Consider the following 9,291-nt stretch of genomic DNA (forward strand, 5'->3'; position numbering starts at 1 on the left):
AAATCTAATGAAGGTATGGTCTCTGTGCCCGGAAATGGAGTGACTAACGAAAGCGATAGATGCCACGTTTCATTCGGCAAAGCATCAAAGCATAAAAGGGTCACTGAACTACTTACTTTCAGCAGAACAGGTGGCAAGACATAGAAATGCCCCTGGAATTTCAGTAGTAAATAAATGTCTAGCTTCCACACTAAGGTACTGATGGATATTGAATTAATCCATTACCTCTGGTTGATCAGCTTCACATGCCTTCATTGTTTCCTCTCCAACAGATGCAATAGCAGCAGCCATTGAATTATCATCATCGCTTATAGTTGATTCGTCCTCTTTGATCTCTTGATTGTCACACACTTGTAGCTCATGTGCCGAAACAACACCATTTCTGCCGTGATCATCATTGACAACTGTCTCCATCATTTGAACCGGGGTGTGTCCCTCCTCTGCCACTTTCTGATTCTTCGCATTACCCCAATCTTCGTAGACCACCAATGTCTTTGTGGTTTCACCTGTCTGTAGGCTTCTATTAGGCCCATTCTGCCAATGGAACTTTCCCAAGGAATCTTGGAGCAAGAACTTGAACTCAATCAACCTGTTGGCAGGTAAATCCTGTTCAAAACAGAAAAGAGATGATGAAGTTACTCAAAAGAGGCTAAATCATTAAACACTGTACATAAACGGAGTCTCACTTTCTCTACTGTCCAGTCATGGCCTTCCAACCAATCCATAGCGACCGCATTCGTCGGTTCCCAGAGGCCAAGTGCTGGGACATCACCGACCAGGTGGAAGCTTTGGCCAAAGGTGCACTGCTCTTTTAGCACAAATCTGACGCGCACTGTGCTTCCAGGAACTGTAGGTAACAGATAGACAGACAGACAGATGGTAAGACCAAAGATCCATCACATTAAAAACAGGTTATGTTAAGACCAAAGATTGCAATGTCAATGGTTCAGGGCAGCAAACTCACCAGCAGGAGCAGGTGGTGACGAAATCTCAGCAGAGGCCACTCCCCCCTGGACCTCATCAGCCTGCAACAGCAATCACCATCTAACCATCAGTCAATCACAGTGGAGCAAAGGGGGAAACACGCCACATTAGAGCGCAAGCCTATTCCGATCTTGATGTGACAAACCTCCGGCGCTAGTGCTATGCCACCCTCCTGTGTGGGCACGAGCTGCTCGAGGGGCTTCGGTAGCGCGGTGACGAGCACGCTCAGGCGGCCGGCAGTCCCAGCCAAGCCATCGCTGCCGACGCGCCGCAGCCCCTGCACGCCGTAGGTGACCCGGACCCGGCCAAAAGCTCCGCCCCAAGGGATCGGCATGGGCGCATCTGGTTCTTTCATCTCTTGATTGTCACACACTTGTAGCTCATGTGCCGAAACAACACCATTTCTGCCGTGATCACCATTTCTGCCGTGATCACCATCGAGAACTGCCTCCATCATTTGAACCGGGGCGTCTCCCTCCTCTGCTACTTTCTGATTCTTCGCATTACCCCAATCCTCGTAGACCACCAATGTCTTTGTGGTTTCACCTGTCTGTAGGGTTCTGTTAGGTCCATTCTGCCAGTGGAACTTCCCCAGGGAATCTTGCAGCAAGAACTTGAACTCAATCAGCCTGTTGGCAGGCAAATCCTGGCCAAAACAGAAAAGAGATGACGAATTTACACAAAAGAGGCTAAATAATGAAACATCGTGCATAACCGGGGAAAGTCTCACTTTCTCCACTGTCCAATTGTGGCCTTCAGACCAATCCAAAGCCACCGCCCTCGCCGGTTCCCACAGGCCGAGCGCCGGGTCGTCGCCGACCATCTGGAAGCTTTGGCCGAAGTTGCACCGCTCTTTTAGCACAAATCTGACACGCACTGTGCTTCCAGGAACTGGAGGCAACAGACAGACATACAGTTGGTAAGACATCATATCACCGTTTCTGTTTCGCAATGTCAATGGTTCAGGGGAGCAGGCAAACTCACCAGCACGAGCAGCGGGTGACGAAATCTCGGCAGAAGCCATGTCCCCATGCACCTCATCAGCCTGCAGCAGCAGCAACCTTAGAACCATCAGTCAATCACAGTGGACCAAAGGGTTAACACGCCACATTGGCGCGCGCGCTGATTCCCGATCTTAATGCAACTCACCTCCGGCGACAGTGCTGCGGCGCCCTCCTGCGCGGGCATGAGCCGGTGGAGGAGGGGCTCCGGGAGCGCGGCGACGAGCACCCTCAGGCGGCCCGCGGTCCCAGCGACGCCGGCGCCCGCGACGCCACGCGGCCCCCGCGCGCCGTGGGCGACCCGGACCCGCCCGAAGGCCGCAGCCCGGGGGACCGGCGCGGCGGCCGCGGCTGGCTCCAGGGACGGGGATCTCATCCCGGCCTGAACCTCGGGCCAAAGCCCTGACTGAACCCTGCGCGCGTGTGCAGCAGTGGCGGAGGGGCGCGGGTTAGTTCACGAGGCGGGCGTGTCGGCGTGCGGTGCGCGGATCGGCAGCAGGCGGCCGGGGTTTTTGGCGGCTTCCGCCGGTGGTGGGGGCACGAGGGTGGTGTGCGGGATGGCGACGAGGGGGGAAGGGAACGGACGGACAGGTGCGTCCGCGCCGTTGGGGGGAGGGCCCTCCCCGTTGGCCGTTGGATCTGGCGCGCGCGTCTCGGTGTTCGGGAGGCTTCCGCTCCAGTCGTCTAGCTGGACTGGACTTCTAGACTCCCGAAGTCGACTATTTCTTTTTTTTGTTCTTGATATTGGTTTTGCTGCCACCGTCAAAAGCCTTGGTAGGAGATGGAGTGCGTAAACAGGAAGGGCGACTCTAGGCGCCGGTGCACCGGCCGAACGGTTGGGCCTGTTCAGTTCTGGCCGCCCGATACAGTGATAAATATCGTTAGATCTGTTTTCCCGCTTCGTCCTTCTCGTAGTCGTCCACCTTCCCCTCCCTCGTAAGGAAATTTGGAATGCCCTCGAGCACCGCCGACGCCCCGCCACACACCCGTGAGAGAAACGAGGAGGACCACCACGGCGCCCTCGTCGTCGGTCGCCGCCCTCGCCGACCGTCCTCGTCACCGGTCGCCGCCCTCGTCCCCCAGCTCCACCCATGCAGCAGCTGCACCCTCTAGTTGGAGCTCCGTGTGGCGATGGTTGTAGCTCGGTGGCGATGCAACACCGCCCATGCCGTCAACTGCCATGCCAGGTTGAAGCTTTTTTTTCCATGGCCGTTAAAGCTTTTTTCAAGGTTGAAGCTTTTTACAAACCAGTTGAAGTATTTTTACACATCGGTTGAAGCTTTTTCCGCCCCGCTCAAAGATATCTTTTCGCAGTTGAAGCTTTTTATACACGATTTTGCTGCAAACGGCATGAGGAAAATGCTACAAACCAATGGCCATTTTTGCTACAACCAGGAAGACGATGAAAGTGTGGCCGGCGACGACCGCTGGTGGTTGTAGCAAAAATGACCGCCGGTGGTAGCTTTTTTCGCTGTCGGTTGAAGCTTTTTCCCTTTATGGTAGAAGCTTTTCTGTAAACGATTGAAACTTTTTTTTGTTTTGAGCAACGTTTGGGTGAAATCTTTCTCTATTGTTTGATTGAAGCTTTTTTCGTCGAAGGTTGTAGCATTTTTTATAGACGGTTGTAGCTTTCTTATATGGCACTGAACGCTTGCAGCTTTTTGTATATCCGGTTGAAGCTTTTCATCTAGAGTTTGAAGCTTTTTTTTAGCGGTTGCAGCACATGGGGGTTGTGCGGCGGGGTCTGCAGTGCCTCGCCTGTAGATTCGCTGGGATACGACGCCCCCCAACAGCGGCGGCCATGGGTGTCAGGACCCGCAGCATCGTCATGGCCGTGGTCGAGGCCTGCGAGGAGTTGGCTTGTCACCGGAGGGAGCGGCCATGACAGCCGCAGAGGAGCTTGTGCGAGGAAGAAGGAAGGGATGAGGACGAACGGTTAAGAGGATAAGGTTGCGTAGAGAAAAAAATGATTCGTGGGCCTAGCTGTATTGAGCGCGAAGGGATCGCGAGGCGTACGATTGAAAACAGATCGCGCGGCTCGCGCTCGACCGGCGCTGCGTTCGGCCGGCGCACCGAACGCAAATGTTAATGTTTGGGCGCGGTGCGCCGCCGAACTTTCGGCCGGTTCTCATGCCACGCTGGCAAACGCGGCCCGCGCAATGGCCCCGCGCGCCCCACCTCCTTCCAGCGCCTCTATCCCGCCTCCTTTCAGCGCGCGCATCCTTTCCCTTTCCTCCTCCCCCGGGCAGCGACTGGGCCACCATGAGCTCCATTGTCGGCGGCCAGGCGCTCCCTCGCCGGCTGCCATGGTCAGATCCATCCCCTACCTACAGTCTTCACGCACACGCATCCCCTCCCCCCTCCCGGGATGCGTTTGGGCCACCAGAAGCTCCATCGCCGGCTGCCAGGCGCCTTTGTACAACCACTGCCAAGCAAATGGGCAATTCTTCCATTTCCAATGCATGCAGTTGATACTTCCAAGCATTCCAGGAAATCCTCTTGCTGCATTTTGTGCTAGGATCCGAGCAGCGTCTTCCGCATTGGGTGTTCTCAAGTATTGCGGTCCAAACACTGCCACCACTGCCCGACAGAACTTGTAGAAATACTCTATGCTGGTGGACTCGTCCATGCGCCCATAGTCGTCGAGTGAATCACCGGGAGCTCCGTATGCAAGCATCCTCATAGTTGTCATGCACTTCTGGATGAAGGTGAATCCAAGTGTGCCGGTGCAATCCTTCTTGCACTTGAAGTAGCTGTCAAACTCCCGGATGGAATTCACAATCCGGAGGAAAAGCTTTCGGCTCATCCGATAAACAGCGCCGAAATGTTTTCTCACTGTGCAATGGAGCGTCGGCAAAGTAGTCCGAGTAGAGCATGCAGTAGCCTTCAAGACGATGCCGGTTCTTTGCTTTCACCCACCCAAGCGCCGAGCCACCTCGCCGCGGCTTCTCACTGCTCGCAAGCAGGCCAGCGAGGGTGGCGAGCACCATGAGATGCTCCTGCTCCTGGACGTCGGCTTCGACTTCCTCATCCAGCAACGCCGCGAGCGCCTCCTCATCTTCGGAGTCCATCGCCGGGCCGGGCAATTCACCGAACACCTTGTGGGCGAGGTGGGCGCAAGCCCGCCGGTGTACAGGCCCTGCGCGGCCGGAGCGCCGGAAAAGGTGCCGGGGCGGCGGCGGAGAGGCTGCCTCAGCGAAACCCCTTCTTTTTCCTGGTGGGAGATGGTCTACCTAGCTGCGGCGGGCGGTGGTCGGCGCCGGGATCGGCAGGGTGGCGGCCGAGCGCGGTGGTAGGAGGCGAATCTGGACGGGTGGCTTGACTTTTCGCCTGTCAATGTGGCCCCAGGAACGCTTTTCCCTTGCGCCGAAGCCCCCGAGCGCCCCCCAGTGCGCCGTGTTCGGCCTGTGAGCGCCGGGCGCAAAAACGGGCCGAGCCGGCGAAATTCGGCGTCCTGAGGGTGCGGCTGGGCCGTTTTTTCGTCGCCGGCGCAAATAAACCGCCTGTGGAAGCCGTTCGGGAGGCGCGGCTGGAGATGCTCTTAGGATAAAACTGAAGAACAGGGTAGGAAAGTGCATGTTACCTATAGTTACATTCATGCTCTGAGAATTGCAAGCAAGCGGGTGAATATAGATATGCCAACAAAAAGGAAAGCTGTCTACCGGAATGAATAATGCGGTAAGTAGTAGCACCAAAAAAATTGGACACCGCTACCCAGCCAGCGTGATTCCAACGCCACAGCAGTGCGGCGCGTTGTCTCCGTTGGACGTCATGTGCCCTGCCGAGGCGCGTGGAAGAGAGGGTCGACGTGAGAGAACTGCAACACCGTCAGAACAGTATCACAGTGCTCTAGCTTTTCTCATTAAAACTCCCAAGCTTGTGTGCTGCTCCGTCAAACATTCTATGGAAATCAAGGACCAAACAAACGCTCAGCACTCCGATGTTCAACATCCGTCACCATCTATAAATAGCCCACATTACGAGAGATGTTACGTGTTGTTAAATGAAGCTTCAAGCTCTGGGCTTTACCGGTACCGTTTACCCAGGACGATCATTCCCATGAGAAATAAAACTCCAGCTCGGACTAAGTAAACCATTTTCCCTGTAACTTTGGAAAAGGTTGAGCCCTAAAAGAACTTGTCACCCAGGCTCAAAACTTGGTACCACACTTCCAGAGTAGTATTAAAAATGTTCAGAGCAACAGGTAACTCTGGGTGCTTTGGGGAAGGATGAACCCTAGAAAATGTTCGGACCATCGACATGGACTACTTCTCGAACAACATGCCGCGCCAATGACTGTTTTTCAGCATGACAAGTTGACAACACTGTCAACCAAAATATTTTCGGACTCCAAGCAAAGGGGCAGCAGATTGGTAAATATTACCCGTCTTGCTGGTAGAACAAATAAAGAAGAGTAGCAACTGTATTACTAGAAGAAAGACAGGTCGGAAAAAGCGTAGAAAATGGAAGAACTTTGTTAGCAAAAAGATCAAAGGTACCCAGACACCTGAACACCATAACATTATTAGAAGTAGCTGAATCGGAGTAGACAGGTCACGGGTGTCAGAAAGACATTCACCCAAGTGGTAATGATCTTCCTGACTTTGGGATTTCATGTATAACTATTTGAAGAGATCAGCATGCACTAAACTGCATATAACAAGGCATAACAAAGTAATGCTATAAATCCAATTGTAGTGACACAAATTGAGTGAACCTGAGAACAGATTACCAGTTATAAGGGCACCACCTGAACGAATTTGACAACTGAAAGTTATACAAGGTTCTACTCCATTCTAATATACAGTATTCAAGAAATTCTTTGGTTGCATCTTATTAAGGATCATGTATTCATCAGCACTCTTTTTGCTCACTATTTCAAGGCACCTAGCCTTGAGAATGAAAGACTGAAAGTTGTTCAAGTTGTACTTGAGAGTCATCATGATTATGATATCTCAGTTTAGAACAATACAATGTCAAAATAATCAATGTTCAAAGTTCAGTTTTTAAGATCATGCTAAGTCACACCATGCCTTTCAAAAATCAGTCAGAGTACCAGTTTGTGTTTGCGCATGATTGACTAAGGATGACGAATCCAGTCTCTTAACTGCAATAAGTAATGACTAATGATGGATGATGGTCACTGTACTCACCAAAGCCCAGCACCACCACACCAACTCCAGACTCCAGTCTCTTATAAAGGCAAAAGTTTCCATTTCAGTCATCAGATGGAAAAAATAAGTGTGTGATTGTTCAAGTTGACTGCTGATAAACACAGTGCTTGACAAGTTGACATTGGTCGCACTCAAAATTCCATTGTACCGCTGCCACTGGAGTTGCTCATATAAATTAGGATAGCAACTCTGTGACACAAACTTCACAGGAATATTGAACTACATCCGGCTACCTTCATATAGAAAATAATTGTGGGATAATGATTCATTTTGCTTGCCAAAATGAGCTACTTATTGTGAAAAGACCCTCTATACAACACTCTCTTGCGCTTATGTTGTAGTAGGAACCAAGAAATTGGCGTCAGTTAAGGTGAAATCCTCTGGAACTCAACCCGAATATATTAAGCAAAATGAACAAAACAGAGAATTGCCTGATAAAAAATTGTCGCCACTTCAAAAACAAGAGGGATAAAATTTACAGAGCACTGAATTAGGAGACGACCACCAATTTTTGGAAATTATAACATGTCAACCGATCCAAAGTGTCAATGAGCTATACACTGAAACCCAATTATTCCCAGACAGCAGTCAATAATATACACACACAGTCAATAAACAAGAAACAAAAACACGAATTCACAATCACATAAGTAAGTTGATACAACATAGTCATATCGAGAGAGGGCGACGGAGTTCACCGCGATCTTACTCTGACGGCTCGCTCGCCTCGCTCTTCTTGGGCTGCGGCTGCGGCGGGGGCTGGGGGCGGCTGTCGTAGTCAACGACCTCGGCGTCGGTGACGGAGCGGGAGTGCTGGACGATGGACCGGCCGATGGAGTTGATCCACTCCTCCTTCTCCTTCTCGGCGTCGGCGATGAAGTACATGGTCTCGGCCGGGGTGGAGAGCTCGAAGGCGAACTGGCGGTTGAGCACGTCCTCGGCGCCCTTGACGGTGAGGCAGGAGGAGACGGGGATGATGCCGCGGGGCACGGAGCCGCGCGTGACGGCGGCGTCCTTGAACCAGAAGAGGCGGCCCTGCTTGAGCACGAACCAGCGCCGCCGCCACGTCTTGATGTACTCGCCCTGCTTGGTCAGCCACCCGGCGCGCTCCGCGCCGTGCCAGAACTCCACGCCGCCCGCCGCCGGGTCGTCGCCGCCGCCCGCCGAGGAGGAGGAGGAGCCCATCACCGCGCGCCACAGGCTGGCCGCCATCGCGCCGGGGGGGATCGGGGATCCGGGATCGGGCGGGCGCGTGCGAGCGCCGGGGGGGGCTGCGACTGGGGAGGGAGGAGAGGGACAAAGTGGGTGGGGAGTATTGCGCCGCTGGATTTGGCCGGGCGGTGATTTCGATGCGATCGCAAAGGCGTCGCCTTGAACGGTTTAATTTGGCGTTTTATATCCAGCTGAATTGATTCGCTTAAATCCAGTATTTATTCACACAAAATCATAACGTTTCTATAATGGGAATATCATACGTCTTTTTATAAACAAATATCGCAACGGTTTTTTTTTAGCAACGAATATCATAACGGTTAAGAAATCTGTAAACTATATGGATACACGGGAAGCCCATTTCATCTGGTTTTAATAAGGACTGTTGGGCTTTATCCCATCGTTCATCTACCAAGGTTGAAAAACAACACTGGAGGCATTTATGCAAGCATTATCAAAGAGATTGCATCAACATCTAGAAACTTTCAGCAGTTTTCCTTCATCTTCGAAGGACGAGAGTCTAATATCGAGGCGCATAGCCTTGCTAAACATACTTTTGATCTGGATTTCAAGCGCCATGTGTGGCTCTTAAACCCGCCAGACTTACATTGTATCCCCTGAACTTGTTCAATTAATAAAGCAAAGTATGTTTAGACTAAAAAAGACTAATTACGGGGTAAGATTTTCCTAAAAGAAACTAATTGCAGGGTAAGGCCATTCACGAGTCAATCTTTCAAAATCCACATATGACCGACAGTTTTATCACCAGGTTTAGAGACAATCTTAATATCATAGGTGAAAAACAACAGAACAATTCTCAACAAGGACTAACACCGCATGCAGCAGTCCGGAGAGTGCCCAATATGCCACCGATGGGGTATTGTAAGATCCACATTGATGTCGGAGTTCTAAACGGAAGA

General features: G+C 51.9%; 2 protein-coding genes across 2 annotated transcripts in view; both read right to left on the reverse strand.

Moving 5' to 3' along the window:
- Window positions 1-2,564, reverse strand: part of LOC119281521 — a 3,746-nt gene extending 1,182 nt beyond the window's left edge. The window contains exons 1-7 of the mRNA XM_037562024.1: window positions 2,134-2,564; window positions 1,969-2,029; window positions 1,715-1,875; window positions 1,130-1,630; window positions 965-1,025; window positions 687-847; window positions 226-606 (exon numbers count right to left, since the gene is read on the reverse strand). Coding sequence (XP_037417921.1) covers window positions 226-606; window positions 687-847; window positions 965-1,025; window positions 1,130-1,630; window positions 1,715-1,875; window positions 1,969-2,029; window positions 2,134-2,361 — 1,554 coding nt within the window. The 5' untranslated portion in view covers window positions 2,362-2,564. The remainder of the gene's footprint in view (window positions 1-225; window positions 607-686; window positions 848-964; window positions 1,026-1,129; window positions 1,631-1,714; window positions 1,876-1,968; window positions 2,030-2,133) is intronic.
- A 5,047-nt stretch (window positions 2,565-7,611) lies between these two features.
- Window positions 7,612-8,488, reverse strand: LOC119281533 (pleckstrin homology domain-containing protein 1-like). Its single transcript, XM_037562033.1, has one exon. The coding sequence runs from the start codon at window positions 8,369-8,371 to the stop codon at window positions 7,865-7,867; it is 507 nt and encodes a 168-aa protein (XP_037417930.1). The 5' UTR covers window positions 8,372-8,488; the 3' UTR covers window positions 7,612-7,864.
- Between the last annotated feature and the right edge of the window lie 803 nt (window positions 8,489-9,291).

This window comes from Triticum dicoccoides, chromosome 1A (assembly GCF_002162155.2).
Source record: "Triticum dicoccoides isolate Atlit2015 ecotype Zavitan chromosome 1A, WEW_v2.0, whole genome shotgun sequence".
NCBI lineage: Eukaryota > Viridiplantae > Streptophyta > Magnoliopsida > Poales > Poaceae > Triticum > Triticum dicoccoides.

Coding starts and splice junctions, on each gene's coding strand:
- LOC119281533 (XM_037562033.1), bottom strand. CDS start 8,371: ATGGCGGCCAGCCTGTGGCGCGCGGTGATGGGCTCCTCCTCCTCCTCG.